The sequence below is a fragment of the Melanostigma gelatinosum genome, assembly GCF_949748355.1.
Source record: "Melanostigma gelatinosum genome assembly, chromosome: 13".
NCBI lineage: Eukaryota > Metazoa > Chordata > Actinopteri > Perciformes > Zoarcidae > Melanostigma > Melanostigma gelatinosum.
The window spans coordinates 22,271,758-22,287,870 of NC_136646.1; the positions used below are offsets into that span (position 1 = coordinate 22,271,758).

At 47.1% G+C, this 16,113-nt stretch overlaps 1 protein-coding gene across 1 annotated transcript in view; it reads left to right on the forward strand.

Annotated features, from left to right (window-relative positions):
• srcin1a (SRC kinase signaling inhibitor 1a) overlaps positions 1 to 14,596 on the forward strand; it is a gene marked incomplete at both ends in the record, with an annotated part of 99,209 nt that extends 84,613 nt beyond the window's left edge. The window contains 10 exons of the mRNA XM_079281575.1: positions 667 to 797; positions 1,064 to 1,211; positions 2,016 to 2,322; positions 2,430 to 2,691; positions 2,856 to 2,995; positions 3,222 to 3,374; positions 3,823 to 3,957; positions 5,464 to 6,384; positions 8,064 to 8,201; positions 14,207 to 14,596. Coding sequence (XP_079137701.1) covers positions 667 to 797; positions 1,064 to 1,211; positions 2,016 to 2,322; positions 2,430 to 2,691; positions 2,856 to 2,995; positions 3,222 to 3,374; positions 3,823 to 3,957; positions 5,464 to 6,384; positions 8,064 to 8,201; positions 14,207 to 14,596 — 2,725 coding nt within the window. The remainder of the gene's footprint in view (positions 1 to 666; positions 798 to 1,063; positions 1,212 to 2,015; positions 2,323 to 2,429; positions 2,692 to 2,855; positions 2,996 to 3,221; positions 3,375 to 3,822; positions 3,958 to 5,463; positions 6,385 to 8,063; positions 8,202 to 14,206) is intronic.
• Between the last annotated feature and the right edge of the window lie 1,517 nt (positions 14,597 to 16,113).

Genomic DNA, 16,113 nt, shown 5'->3' on the forward strand with positions numbered 1-16,113 from the left:
AGGCTCGCAGGGCGACGCCGCGACAGGATGAAATTGTAACTGTAATTAAGCCCGGCGTACAGCAAGATGCTTATTAAGATCTGAGGTACGAGACGGTCCGGCAACTAATTGAAGTGACTGCAAAACCAGAGTCGAGAGCTCCCTTGAGATTTAATAACCAGATGACTTGCATCTGTCTCACATGTGGAAATGTTCTGCTGGTAATAAGTCCCGGGTCTCACTTCATGCATCTCACTCCCAGCGGCGTTTTGATTGCGGACTAATTGGTTGAACTGTTCGTCGATCTCTGCTAATCAGTGTCGGTTATTCAGCCTGGCTACTGGCCAATTTATTGTTTGGTTAATTATACATGGGGCTTTCATTCATTACATAACTTAAGGCGGAATTATATGACTTGAGGCGGAGCGGACCAGACACGCGCTCAATATCAGAGCTGAACAAACTCCCGTTTGTACAGATTCTCTATTTTACAAGTTTTGAGCACCCGTCCACACTCCTCCGGTTCAGCTGTCCAGAACTGTAGCGCTTCCTGCCAGTTGATTGAGAGACAGTTTATTGGTTTTTACTGAAACTCCTAACGGCATACTCCTCGGACAGATATTCAGTCAAATCTTAAGTGTAGCAGAGGAATCCCTGGTGTTCAGCCTTCTGTCTGTTCCATCTCAGCGACCTGGAGAAGTCAGTGGAGGAGATCCAGAAGGAGTCGTCTGTCAACCACAAGCTGGTGACGGTGCAGGAGCTGGAGGAGAAGGCCACTCTTCTGAGAAAGCTGGGAGAAACGCTCACAGAGCTGAAAAGTGAGTCATGCTGGCGCATTTCACGTTCTGTGCACAAAACAGAAAACAGTCTTTTACTCAGTTTATAAAGTGCTGATTCTCTTTTAGTCACCCACAGCCAGCATGTCGAACAATTAATCAGTCTCAGATGGCTCATTGTCGTAACCATTTACAGCAGTTCTAAAAGTTTCATTTGATTAACTCAAAGGGCTTTTGACAAGTGGGATTGACTTGTTTGGGGGCGACGTGGTTGGTTTCATGTGTTACTTCTCTTCCTGCTCCTGCAGATCAGTTCCCCGGCCTGCAGAGTAAGATGCGGGTGGTGCTCAGGGTCGAGGTGGAGGCCGTCAAATTCCTGAAAGAAGAGCCGCACAGGCTCGATGCCCTTTTTAAACGCTGCAAGAGTATAACCGACACCCTCGCCACCATGCGCAAGTATGAGCCTGCTCAGTACCTTCATGTGCCAGACTTAAAGAAGCTGAATGTAGATACAATTCTTAAAAACTTTTCCATCTTGAAGTCAATGTGCGGACAGGTTTTAAGTAATCCGATAAATACTGATGAAAAGTGAAATATGTGTGAAATTAGCTGACACGAATACGCACCCATTTATTATTTGCGGAAGGCTTTTCCATTCGTACCGCGGCCAAAGAGATGATGTTTTCACCCCTCTTTGTTTGTGAGTCAGCAGAACATTATGGATTTTCTTAAAACGTGGTGGACAGACGGGCCGCGGGCCGAGGAAAAATGTATTAGATATTGCTGTTGAATCGGATTAGATATTTCCGCCATTAAACATTTATTGTTTTCAGCCAAAGCTCTTAAAACTAGCAGAGACAAAGAGATGATTTACAGTCATAATGCGTGTGTTAGTCCTGAAGGGTGCATTCAAGCATTGAGTATTAGCGTGACCCGACTTTATGGGTAACACCCTGATGAAGGCTCTTTTCAGCCACATGAACAAATACTTTTAAAATGTGCCCTTCAGCATTCTGTCATCTGTCTCCTAATCAGCCGCGTGCACTTTCTGCTTTAATTAACCTCACTGATCAAAAGACCTTCTCAAATTCATTTTTCTCTCATATTTGTGGATGAAGGAGGGAATTGGCAGAGATTTTAAAAAATAAATTTAGCATTCAGCAGCAATTGTTTTGACTTCCAGTCATGAATTATTCATGTTTCTGTTTGTGTTACATTTCAAAGAGTTGTTTAATGAATTCATCTTCCGTGTCTTACCAGACAAGCCAATGACGGGGTGTGGAAGAAGCAGGAGGACTTCTCTAGTCCTTCATCAAAGCACAACAATGACTTGCGAAAGTTTTCAGACTTCGACATCTCCACCAGCCCACAGTTCACGATCAATGATCTCGGGGGAGGCAACAGCCTGTCCAACTGGAGCCCCCACTCCAGCCTCAGCCGAGGCCACGGGTCCCTGTCCGGTCCTCACAAGGACAGTCATCCTCCTGTTCCCCACAAGGGCAAAGCCCTGGAGGAGCTGGAACGCCGGGCTTTAGCCGACAAAGCTTTATCCGTGGAGGTCCGACTGGTAGGAATTATTTCTTCTGTTTTTCACCAGAGTCACATCACAACACCAGGCCTGCCACATTGTCTGTGTGTCTATAAAGTCTTTGAATCAGTCTCTGCACTCCACAGGCAGCAGAGCGGGACTGGGAGGAGAAGCGAGCCAGTCTGACCCAGTACAGCGCCCATGACATCAACCGGTTGCTGGAGGAGACCCAGGCCGAGTTATTGAAAGCTATTCCGGACCTGGACTTCGCCGCCAAGCAGATCAAGCCCTCCGCCAACACACCATCCTCCCAGATCCTCCAAAGCGGGGTAGGAACCCCAGACCACCGCGTCAGCAAGCCCCAGCACAAGCTGTCCGGGAAAGAGGGAGGATCCAGGCGTGGCTCTGGTGAGATGGAGAGTTCAGTCTGCATCATTATTACTCGACATTCAATATCGAGTAAAGCAGGTTTTACACACCACACGTATTATAATGCCTACAAATGCCTCACAGCTTGTTCTGAAATGTACGAGTCCTTTCTCAAGATGGCCGAAATACTTGTTTTTTTGCAGATGAGCTGACAGTACCACGATATCGCACAGAGAAACCCTCCAAGTCTCCTCCTCCTCCTCCACCTCGACGCAGCTTCCCGTCTTCTCCAAGCATCGCCAGCCGCAGCGGAGAGCCCCTCGTTCCCGGAAAAAGTATAAAGGTGAGACAGAGACAATTCACCAGCACACGGTTGTAAAATGTATGTGCGTCACATGAAGAAAGGATTGCGCAAACAAATGTTTGTTGTTCGAGCTATGCTATTGTTTGAAGAATAATTCTTGTGAGATCAAAACACTGTGTGCTTGTCTATAAAAAGTTGAAGCTGCAGGCTTGGGACTCTGGCTTCAGATATCTTCAAAGCCTTTTTTTTGTATTTGCGATTGTAGAAGTCTGAATCTGAGGAGGCCGAAGGCCAGAAGCTGCACGTAAAACTGAGGAGGACCGTGTCTGAAAACCCCCGTCCTGCGTCTACACCTCCCACACTTGCCTCTGGGGACAAGGAGGAAGGAGAGGAGGAAAGAATTGCAGCCGAATTAGAGGTAAACTCAAACATGGGCTGTGTATTCTGTTGACTGTAACCTCAATTGGTTGTTGTTTAATGACTTGGAAAACTGCGCTCCTTTTTATTATGAATGTTACGTCCACAATCTGCCACTGGTTTCTCGCGCTCACACATACTCACAAGCAGACATGCTCACCATCGTTTACCACATGTTCAAGCAGCAGGTGCCATATGTCCTCCCTGCCCCTGGCACCGGGAGAGCCCAAAGATCACATACTGCTCAGTCACACACATCATCACCCAGGGCCCGCAGATCACAGACAGACAGATGGACCCTGATGGCTGCTTGGACCGTGTTTGAGTTGGCCTGCCTGAAATTTGATGGAGCACAGAGTCAACAAAAGCAGATTTTGGTTATTCGGTGGCTGCTGTGTTTGTGTCCTACGATTTATTACCGCTTTCAAACCTCCCTCTTGCCTCCCCAGCTGTTTGAGAGAGCCCCACTCAGGCTCGCTCTCCCCCTTTCCCTCCCCCTCACCCTGTCTGTTAGCCCTCGCAGCAGGAGAAGTGTACCCCCCCGCAGACCGGACCTGTGGCCCTCTGAGGCCCCAGGCACTGAGGTAAAACACTCTGGCTGACCCTGAGTGCTGTGGATTGCTGCCCTCTGTCAACCTTTTTTGTCCTTTTCACCCCTCGTCCACACACAGAAACCACCGGCCACCGCTCAGCCTCAAGCCACATCCACTCCTCCTATCTCTTCAAACTAAGTCTCACCTCAGCAGATACTGTTGCTCTTAATGTGTAAACATGCTGTGAATACACCAAAGCAATGTCTTATTTCCACACAAGTCTGCCGTGTTGTAATTGCATTACGCGTCTCAAACTGGTGAGGAGAGACTGAATAACCATGTTTAACCACCGCGTGTGATCATTTGCACACACACAACTTGAAGTTAAGTAGCATTAATAATCTTTGGTCATTTTGGGACATTAAAACATGACGTAGCAGACGTCTGCATTCTTACACATCCAGCAGGCGAGAAGCAACATCAAGTTCCTCGCCACCGCGTGACTTAAATGTTATTACATGTGACTTGATCTTCCCTAACACCTGAGAAAGATATCTTAAATGTGCTTAACTGGAAATATATCTGCTTGCATTTCTGCAACCATAAATCCTTTGTGCTTGTTGAACAAAAGTTGAACATCTTTATTGTATTTAATGTGGAAATGAAGAATATTGAATAATGCAGGTTAAACTTTGCACAGAATATAAAGAACCACAGTGTTATTAAGTTATCAAGAGCACTTTGGACACAAACTTGTCTACACATTGAGATCCTTTGTATGATGTGAATGCCTTTCACAACCACACGAGGGACGCTCTGTGTTGTGTGAGTGTTTTTTGTGCAGTGGGTTTACAGTGGATCTTGTGGTGTTTTTTGTGCAGTGGGTTTACAGTGGATCTTGTGGTGTTTTTTGTGCAGTGGGTTTACAGTGGATCTTGTGGTGTTTTTTGTGCAGTGGGTTTACAGTGGATCTTGTGGTGTTTTTTGTGCAGTGGGTTTACAGTGGATCTTGTGGTGTTTTTTGTGCAGTGGGTTTACAGTGGATCTTGTGGTGTTTTTTGTGCAGTGGGTTTACAGTGGATCTTGTGGTGTTTTTTGTGCAGTGGGTTTACAGTGGATCTTGTGGTGTTTTTTGTGTTGGACCAGCAATGGGAACTTACTGGACTGCTCCACACTTAAGAGAGAGCTGCATTTGTTATTGTACATTTTCATGTTTTTATTTTATATTATGTCTTTATGCTTTTGCACTGTGTTTACTATTATGCACCAATCGCCAAGTCAAATTCCTTGCATGTGCAAACATACTTGGAAACCGTTTCTGATTCTGATTCACAGGCAGCACATCAGAAGCAGCCCACACATATTAAACTGGTGCTTATGTTCACAGGACGTTATCGAGACAAACATTACATACCAGCTGCTAAAATCGCTCCCTCTTCTGTCTTTTGGTTGTCTGAGTTTGCAGTGATCTCACGCAGCAAGTTGTTGGATTGTGCTGCAGCTAAGTCCAGTTCAGTGTGTTTGAATGTAAACCTCAAGTGCTTTCCTCATCTGTAGGGAAGCCGCTTGTCTCCCGTCCCCAACGTCGTGTTGACAGAGTGTTTGCCAGCGTCGCCCACTGCCTCAGAGGATCCCGTCAGAGATACAGCAAACGAGCCTGTAGACGAGAGTCCATCACGAGATTGGACCGCTCATCGCACCGCCTACCAGACTAGATTTTCAAAAGAAAGGGATTCCTCTGGAAGCCCTCCTCAGCGAGAGCGCTGTTTTAAGGAGGAAGTGGAGTTAAAACTGGAAGCTGCCCTGCTCTTGACAGAGCTGGAGGTCAGGGTGGTGTCTCCCGTTGAGGCCCAGGAGCTCAGCAGGACTTTAGGACAAGCTCTGCCGACCCTGATCATCTCACCGCACACTAATGAAGTCCCTGAGGTCCAGCTGAGAGGCCGGCCTCTCCTCGTGCTCCTCAGAGAGGGGAAAACAGTCAGGGATGCCTACAGGCTGCTGCATTCCCTTTTGGAGTCGTCCAAGCCGGTGCCCAAACCCAGATTGAAATCCCCCCTCCGCTCGGGCCAGCAGAGCTCTCTGGTGGAGGCTCTGAGGAGGGGGATGGAGACGGGGGATAGAGTGTTGACACTTCATCACAACGGCGAAATCAAGACTCCTGAGGTGCAGCAGAAATCGGCAAACGTGAAGTCCAGCGGGTCAGATCTCTCTGTGGACAGTCCATCCAACCGGAGCCAGAGGAAAGCGAGAGATGACATCCGGTGCAGCGCCTACAGGCGGATGGACAGCTTGGAGGAAACTATCCGTGAGCTGGAGAACACCTTGATCGAGATCAGTGGCCATCCAACTGCAGAGCAGCTCTACACCGAGACGACCGCAGAAAGCACTCCCGTTCAGGTGACGGGCGGTCCGACCTCGGAGACCATGAAGCCACCGGTCCCACCCAAGCCGTCCTCTTTCAGCCCGGCGTCGATCCAGGTTCATTGCTTTTCGCCCGCTGTGCAGATTCCTGCTCTGAAGCAGCATGCTCTGTCTTCTGTCTTCGCTGCTTCTCTCTGGGTGTCTGTTGGAACTTGACTTTCTATCTTCTGATGTCTGCTCCCTGACAAAATCGGCATTTCATTTTGTGAAATTGAAAATATGCAATAGGGGACAGGCAACAGACTTCCTCTGTGCTGGAGATGCTTTCCTGCTGAGCCCAGAGCTGTTCATTGTTTCTCTATCGATCTGTCCTGCCATCTGTTTTCTGTCTGTAAATAATCAAGCCACCTTTTGTGACACCAAAATAAGAGAAATGCATAGATAATACAAGTATCTTAATTTTGTTCTTTTTTTCCTCCTCTCTACATCTTCACTCGATCTTCTCATCTTTGTTTTGTCTTGTTATCAAGTCTCAGAAATAGTTTTAAACACAATGTTCAAGGTACATCAGCAGTATTTAAACAAGCTTAAAGGTATATTTTGTATGTCTTGCGTCACATTATACACACCAAAGGTTACACAGTGAATTTGTGTTTCCAGAACAAAGAGTAACTTCATTATGAATCGTACTACCCAGGAACCTGTATGAAGACAGAACACCGGAGCCAAATATCACTTCTCATGCACCTCTCGTTAATATCTGACGACCACGCGTTGCCTTCTTTCGACGCGCCTCCAGTTGAGTGTAACACAACAAAAGATTAGCGACAATCAAAAGACGTGTGTGAGCTGCCACATGTCTTGACATGTCTTGACGAGGTGTCTTGACAGTAGTCTTCCCTGTTGCTGTGAACGCCTCCCACTCAGGGCACGGAAGCGATAATTGACAGTCGCACTGTCACGGCGAGTTTCAGCCCTTCTGAAGTGGAGACGGGGAGCGTTCCCGTAGGCACGGCTGAGCATTACAGTGTCTTCACACAGTATTCCGTCACTCCGACTTCACCCGCCTTCAACGTTTCAACACTCTTCCTGCTCTTGTCCGACGTTTGCTAACCAACTTCCCGCTGACAAGCCGATCCCCTCTCAAGCCCCATTACGGTTGAGTTTTTAATCAGCACTTTAAATAAAACAGGGAAGATGCTGTATATTTTATGTCCGCATTTCAAAATCCAACAGGAGAAAAGGCTCGGAAGGAAGACGGCCAGCTCTCTTTGTCTTTAATCACCGCGGCAGAGACAGATCGGCTATCTGACGCCACTACACTTCTTCTTTTATTCGTTCTTCTTTCAGCTAATGTCTCTGTGTGCAGAAGAGGCACAGTAGGGGTGGGAATTCGACTGAATGTGTGTTTGTTTTTGTGCGTATTGGAGAGCGACTCAGCGGGAAAGATCATTTAGCGCGCTGCCTCCTCGTGGATCCTGCGGTGAGGCCCGGGCTACGCAACGTCAGTTTTGATGCTGCGTTTCTATATTCTCGCCTTCGTCATTTTCTCCTCATGGATGGTGAAACCCTGTGAAGCGGATTGTTCAGTCGCATTGGCTACAAGCTCTGATCTAAAAAACCTCGTTGGTCACAGGGGAGAGGCTCGCGTGCTGGAATCAAACACTGTACGGAGCTGATGTGTGTCTGATGTGTGCGTGATGCGTAAACTAAAGGCGCCGAAGAGGAGAAGTGAAATGTATGAACGTGTACTGTGTGGCCAAGGTCTGATTCACATGCCTCTCCTCTCCTTTCAGGGGGGGAATAGTTCAAGTGTTGGGAAGCTGCTCCACTCCTCAGCTGCCTCCAAACTGAAGCACCTGCAGCAGAACAGCACAGACAAGACTAAAAGTGGCAGGAGAGAGGACTTTCTGAAGATCCAGAGCCAGCACCAGGTATTTCCTTTCTATTCAGCTCCGTCGAGGCCAAAGCACGCTTGATCTGGCAGCGCGTCAGCAGACTGACACGGTGTCCTTTCAGACACACTCGGCATCGGTCGCCTTACGAGGCGGTGGCAGCCGAGGCCGTAACCGCTTTTCAGGGATTTTAAAAGAAGTCTTGCACAGAAGATCATACGAGTGAAGATGATGAAAAATAGCGTTTTGCTTTTGCCCTCTATCTGGAACTGGGGCAACGAGAGGAAATTATCCGTGCCTGCTATGAATCAAGATAGATGGGAGAGAGAGAAGTTTTTTACATATGCTAGCAAATTCAGTGACCTTGTTCTTGATATAGAAACATGCTTTGTTGTAAAGGTGGTGGCACCTTCACACACCTTCAGGTCTCCTGAAAAGCCATGCAAGCCCGTCTGCCTGTTGCACACCAGATCAAGCATGCATTGGCCTTCACCATCACGCTCCACCTCCACTCATTCCTCCTCTTGCTCCACACAACTACTGCACGTCCCCACAGTGCTCCACTAGGAGCTAACGTTTCACATCATGTGTAATATTTAATATATCTGCTTTCTCGTGAGCGCATTATCTCATAAACGCTGACAGGGACTTTCTCCAGATTTGGCACAAACGTCCACATGGACTCAAGGTTTTTGGCCATAACCGAGGAAGTCATGCTAATAATTTCACACGGATGTCTCGCAGGATAAAATGATAAAGTGACAGTTTGGACAGACATGTAAAGTGCGACATGGCTGAGACGGGCGTTATTTCTAGCCATTTTTGAAAGACTACGGCGATGAATATTTAAATTTAACACCAGTTTAGCTGAAGATTGTTAATTCTTTGATGGCAAAGTCACATTGTTGTCTCACTATCAGAGTTTGTGGAAATAGATCAAAGAGTCCTCTGCAGGATTTCTGTCCCACAGAGAGACGACGTGTGTCAGACGGGTGACACTGGTGAAGGATTCGCGCTTCAATTAAATACACTTTTCATCTCTGGAAATCTTAAACCATCTCTAATTATAGTATCTACACCAATTAAAACAAGTTATAAAATAAAACACCTCTACTTAGCATTGTGCATCATGACAGACCTGTTTCAGTCGTGGATTCTGTTCATTCGGTCTAGAAATCAGCCCGGTCACCTTAAAAAATGCTGAGTTGAAGTCTGGAGCCGATTATATTTAATTATAACGGGCACTAGAAATGTTAAACGACTGAAGTTTAATATCAGGAGAACTTGAAAACTCCCTGATGAAGCCTCTTTCTATACATGCGTTGTTGTACGTTTGCCTGATAGCTGGCTCAACACATTTCTTTGATTCGTTTTAATTTGCCAGCATTTCGGTGGTAATAAATAAGGTGAAGGACTGGACATAAAGACGCTTGATGGCCTCCGAAGGCGAGTTAATTGAACTGTTGAAGCATGTCGGTCCACTATAGCCAAAAGAAGATTTTTGCACCGCGCCTGTGCACTGGGGGGAAAAAGCTTAATGTCAGTGTAATTTGAAAAATAACAGGAGCGGTGGAGTGAACCTAAACCTCCATACCCCACTGGATTTGACAGAGCATTCAGACTGAAATTCAGTCTTGCAGATTGCAGAGAAATGAACGCGTTAGGCGGAGAGGGAGCGATCGGAGAGATGGGAACGTAATGAAGCTTTGGTCTCCTCAGACTGAGAGAAGATTGGGAGGAATCTCTGCACTGCCGTGCAATAATCGCCCCTTGAGTCACTGGCAATCACTGATTATTCAATATGAAGAGGACAGCTCTCTCTTTTCCCCACCATTAAGTCCTTCATGTTTTCTCTCCTTTCTGTCTCTTTCCGTCTTCCATTTTCTTTACTCTGCCCGTTTCTCCTCTCCACTGTTCCCCCGTCAGTCGCTCTCATTCCCTGTGACTTGAACGTAGAGTGGATTCCTACACTTGTCTCATGAAAGCAAAATTACTCCCGATGTTTCATAATGACACTCGTCGCTGTACGCGTGAAAAGCGCCGCGCTCAAAGGGACAGTGGGCACTCAAAGCTAATTGTCAGCGTGGGAAGTCGGTAACGAGCCGCTTAGTTTAGCCGTTTAATGACGGAAAGAAACAAAGAACCAGCTGACTCAAAAAAAAGAAAACAAGAGAGTAAACAGTCAGCTGTGGCAGCGCTCACAATAACTGCATTTTGTGGCGTTTTGCAGTATGCGGTGCAGCGAGAAGTTGAGAGGTCAAGTAGTCCACTGACAGTGCACCAGTAGGAGGTTTGGAGAGCACAGACTATTCGTTAGGAAAGAGGAGGACTCAAAGAGGAGGACTCAAAGAGGAGGACTCAAAGAGGAGGACTCAAAGAGAAGGTCTCAAAGAGGAGGACTCAAAGAGGACTCGTTACTAGAATCTACAGCAGACGCACAATTTGACATTGTCAAATAATTGATATTAAATAAAAGTATAACAGGGAAATTGTCTTTTTTTTTAAAGGACATCTTGAAATTGAACGATGAAATAACGTCACATAATAATGAGTTGAGTTTAGCTTATATCTTGAATTATGTAACAACTTCTTATGTCATTAATTATATATTTCACGTATATATTCATGGTTATTGCATAATAACTTTATTCATTTATTATTGAACTCTTTGGGGTTCAAAGTGTGAACTCTGCTGAGCGTGCCGTGCCGTGTACTGTAGCATGAGAGAGGTTGAAAAGGCCGACACAAATATTTCAGCACTCTTTTCAAACCTTAATGAAGCACGATGCCGAGAATCTAGCGTCGTGTTTTTTAGTTTCCACGAGCTGTTGCTTTGGAAATCGCTCCCGTCTTTAATGTCAGACCAAGAAAACAGCGCAGATCCTTCCTGACAATTGAGCTCACAGATATAAAACAGCTAAATACGTCTCATAAATCATTTAGAATTCAGTATGATGAAACAGCTGAGCATGGACCATGCTGGAGAAAACCCACTGATTATCATCTCTTCATCTCATTTATATTCAGCTTTAAACAGCTAATTAAGACTTTTTGCCGAATGTTCACTTCACCTGGTGCGTTTTTTTAACCCGTCACTGACGTTGTGCTCCTGATCTCTTTGAAGAGAAACCCTAATTATGCCAAAAAAACCTAAAATATCAGCATTCTTCATTCTTTTTCAAGCCGGTTATTGTTCCAGAATAAATTTGTGCCGAATGTGTCAAAACAGCCACAGTCACCGCCACGTGTCGTTCAAGGATCCACATATTTACGCCTTATTGTTGAGCTGTAACCGAGAAACTATCCACCTCAGTGCTTCCCCTCGCCCTCATTTCTCCTCCAAACTCACACCTGCTGAACACACTTGTGACTGAATCTGTTGTTCTGACAATCAGACGTGGGTGACCTCTCCGCTCGCCCCACAGATGAAGGTAATGGTGTCTCTTCTCTTAAACCTTTCCCGTACATAATTCCCTCAATGTGACCCCAAAACGTTTACCCAACATTGTTCCCATCTGTGTTTTCTCTTTTGTTTCCTCTGGTCGCATGATCACTGACATTTCTAGGGCATTTTGAACCACTTCAGGCTCTCGCTGTGGTCCGTATTCCCAGCTCGTAGATCTAAATGTATGAACACCTTCAGCATCAGTGGCTTTACCAGCACGATGACGGAGACATTTCCTAGCAGTTCAGATGAAAGGCAGCCGGTGCACGTTAACATGTCATGAAAGCCAGCTGGAGGAACAGTTAAACATTTTAAGACATCGCTGTGTACCATCTGCAATCAGCTAAAACAAGATGCACTGGCACCATTTGGGGGTTTTAATGTGTGTCCTGCGTTTAGCAATGCCAATTCCGAATTATGTTTTTTTCTTTGTCCTCAAGATATGTGGACTGAATGAACATTGTGCCGTTCATTCACCAGGGGTGGCCAATCAGATTCCAGGGGTTCCCTTGTCACACTCGTGTACTTTATCATCAGAGACAAAAAGCAGCATTTAAGGGGCAGTCTGGATGTTTTGAAGCGAGATTGTACGAGGTGCTTATTCATAGTCAGTGTATTATTTACAGTAGATTTGGAGATACCGACAAGAGCAGCAGCACAGGAGCAAAGCAATGTCCTGCTGGGGGGGGTGAAGCAGCAGCAAAATGTGTTTTAGCCTCCTAAAAAACAACAACTACATTTTGCTGCTGCCTCCGTCCACAGCGGTACATGTCTTTACTCCTGTGCTGGTAGACCTGTCGGTTTGGTTGCTGTTCTGTGTTGATTGCCAACTACTGTGAATAATACGCTGACTATGGATAAGCACCTCATATACCACTTCAAAGCATCCCAACTAGCCCTTTAAGGCTGAAGTCTTTTGTCAGTTCATGCTCTGATGCTATCTGTGTGTGTGTGTTAATTGCAGGAGTTTTAATGAACAGAGCCTCTGTGGTGGTGCTCAGGCTGCCCGCTCGCTAAAGCTTTACTCAGATATGTATCGGCATCAATCCAGGCATGAGGATTTCTCCCCGTTTGCTTTGGCACAGATCAAGGAGGGCACGGCAATGTGAGTCACTTTCACGCCACGAAAACCCCTATTTCCGTTTCCCGTTTGACCCTCTCATTACTTCTGGCGGTGAAGCCGGCCAGTTAAATGTGCTGGGCGTGAGGCCGGGGGTTTTGTGAAGACCTATCCTGGGAGGCTGTGGTTTGGCAGGCAGCTCCGGTGTGCGTGAGATGAAGAGCGGCCACTCTGCTGCACTCACAGACCAGAAATAAATGTGTCGGCCAGGCTTGCGAGGAGTTCCTCAAGCAGAAGGAACAGCCCCGCTCACAGGCCTCTGGACCTGCTACAGAGCAGGTGAAAGCCTCCCAGCGGTGGCCGTCTAGACCGGCACACCTGCTCTCCTTTCGTACAGAACTAAACCCCATAATCCCTCAACAAACGCCTTTTTAAAACTTTTACAGCCACGGCAAAAACTCTCCTGTCGCTTCTTATGAAAAGCTTAACTAAAAACTTCCCGAAAGTGTAAAATACTTAATAATAAAAAGCGAAGTTTGGCTCTTTCTCGCTCTTATCTCAATACTCTGTATTTTACTTCATCTGAGCCCTGCAGATAAAACCTACAAACTGTTTGTGACGGATGCATTCACCTGAACTCCACCTGCAAAAAAAGAGAGACAAATACATGCTGTGTGAAATGTGTTCCCCACCACTTTCATCCTGCTGGAACAGTGCCCCCTAGTGGCTCGTTCCAGCATTACACGAAGGGACTGTGATGCTGCCCCGTCGGTCCGAATATTTTGCATTTTTCTTTAATGAGTAAAAGTCATTAAAACGTGTCAAAATAAAAGTTTGTCAACACCAGTGAGATTTACACTGTCACGTAGTGTTGCACCGCATCACAAACGGTGTGTTTATCAGTGGTCTGGTCATCATGTGTGGAAGGCAGCCGGTCTCACGGCCTGCACCACACATGCTGATATCAACCTGAATAACGATCTCCTGTGTTTGTCTTTGCTCTGCCCCCCCCCCCTCCCCCTCCCCCCCTTACCCCTCCACTACCCGTTTCTTCCGGCATTCGTTCCTGTGATCAACCTCACCCACCCCGTGTGAACCCGTGCCGCCCTGCACCCCCCCCCCCCGCCCCCCCCCCACCACCCTGCCCTACTACTGTGACCCTGCAGCAGTGAGCGACCTGTCCGTGTCCAGCCCCTTTAGCGTCGTCCTCCTCCTGTCCGCCTGAGAGAGCGACACACATCCATCTGCCCCCCCCCCCCCCCATTTTTTTACTTTGATCAGCTTCTTTCACATCTCCAGTGTTTACTCCAAAGTCTACACTGAACCCCAGCCTGTATGCATGTGTGTGTGCGTGCGTGTGTGTGCAAGCATGCATGCACGGGCATGTTTGACGCTGATGGTAAGGGAAAGTGCTGCTGGGGGAGGACAGTGCCCAGCCAATTTGAAGACTTAAATTTTTCATGGTTTTCCCTTTGATCCCTGAAAACCTCCCCCCCCCCCCCCCTCTCCCCCTCTTCTGTGTCCCCGCTCTACCTGAAGGCCTTGGGGACCAACAGCAGCATTGAGCCATACCTCTCTGGTATGAAAACGGGACTTCTCTCAGGCCGAGTGACCTCTCCTGCAGCAGCGTTCGCCCCCGGCCTGAGGAAGTACCCCCAGGAGGGAGCGAAGCCCTCCCTCACACCCTCCTCCAGCCAAGCGAAGGCCCTGCTGGTGAGCCTGTCAGCCTCCGGTCTGAGCGCCGAGGCCCTGCTCCTCTCCTCCACCCTCCGCCATCGCCGCCTTCTACGTGAGCAGCAGCGAGCCTCTTCCTTGTCCCTGCCCCGCAGCCGGTCCTCCCCCACTACTCCCACTGCTTCCTCCCCCTCCTCTTCCTCTTCACCCACCACCCCGACTCCTTCCCTGTCTCCCTCCTCTCCCATCTCTTAGGGTTCCCTTGTCCTCTCCCCTGCTGCGGCTCCCAAACCCAGCGGTTGTAGCTCCAGCCTCAACAGCTGCAAGGAGGGTGGCGGCGAGCATGTGAATACGGACCTCGCCTCTGGCAACTCTCGGTAATGAAGAGGAGGAGGAGGAGGAGGAGGAGGAGGACATGGGAGACTTCAAGCACCATCACATCATGAACCATGAAGAGAAATTCCAGCGTAGTTTCGTGTCCTATTTTCTTTCAGGACTTTTTTCTCTTCTTTATTTCTCCTCCCTCTACTTTTGGCCTCTCTCCAGTATGTTTTCATATTTTCACGCCGTCGTACTGACAGTTTGCCAGATAGTGAGTGCACAAACGGGGGCCCCCCCTCCTACCAGCTGCCTGCTGCAAGCTGGTGTGGTCTGGATGGATTTACCGGCAGTAGCAGTCTCACAGAGACCCTCACTCAATGGGGTTCTTAGTGGAGTAGACATCATTTCTAGACTGTGACTTTTATCATCGAAAATAGAGCTGCAATAATCACCAAGTGAGTCCAGTAGTTGTGTGTGTTCAGGATAATATTGCTCTCACTTACCCGCATCACCTGGCAGAATGTGCTCAGAAAAAAACGAAAGTAGATCACGGTGATGATTGTGGTTTCACACTGTTTTGTGTTAAAAGGGCATTTGTGGCTTTTCTGGCATCGCCTGTGTTTTGAACTCTGAACTGGTGCTATATTTTCCCCTCCGTCTGTACACACTGTGTAAAGAGTTTACATGATTGTCCGCACTCCCCAGACTTTGACCTGCGCTTTGTTTAACGTGTACATTCCACCGTCTGACTTTGATTTCTCGACGCGCTGTTTGAATATTTATATGCATCCCTACAGAATGGAGTCCTTGCATCGAAGATGAGGAACGATTATGAGGAAATGTTCAACTTAAAAGTGTATTCACAAAAGCGCATTGTAGGGAGCGGTGTTATGACAGCACATTTCTATTTATAATGGGAGCAGGAGGCACAGAAACAGGAGGGAAGGAGGAGCGGTGAATTGTATAGACGTGTTGAATTTCTCTGTATGTGTATTAACTAGTTAATTATGACAATCAGGATGTTTCCGCAGTAGCGTCTAACAGGTTGCTCTGACGTTTTAAGCACCTGACATCACAAACGTTCCCAAAGACTCGAGCACACACACACACACACACACAATCTGTCACACGTTCTGCACTTGTAAAGCCGAGCTGTGCAGAAGCACAGGCTCAACTACTTTTTTTTGTTTCAGCAAATGTGTGATTTTGAAGTGTGTTGCCCCGCTGATAGAAATAGAGCACTCTGGTAGAAACGTGCCACGTCCACCGCTGGTCTGCAGAGCGACGGATCAAGTGGTTTCTTTTGAACTTCAAGGTTAGTCTGATGGGAAGCAGCTTCCAAAGTATTTAGCAATTTGCAGGTCCTATTGTAAAACATAAAACCTTCTTTGAACAAGAACAAATATATATATATATATATATATATATATATATATATATATATATTTATC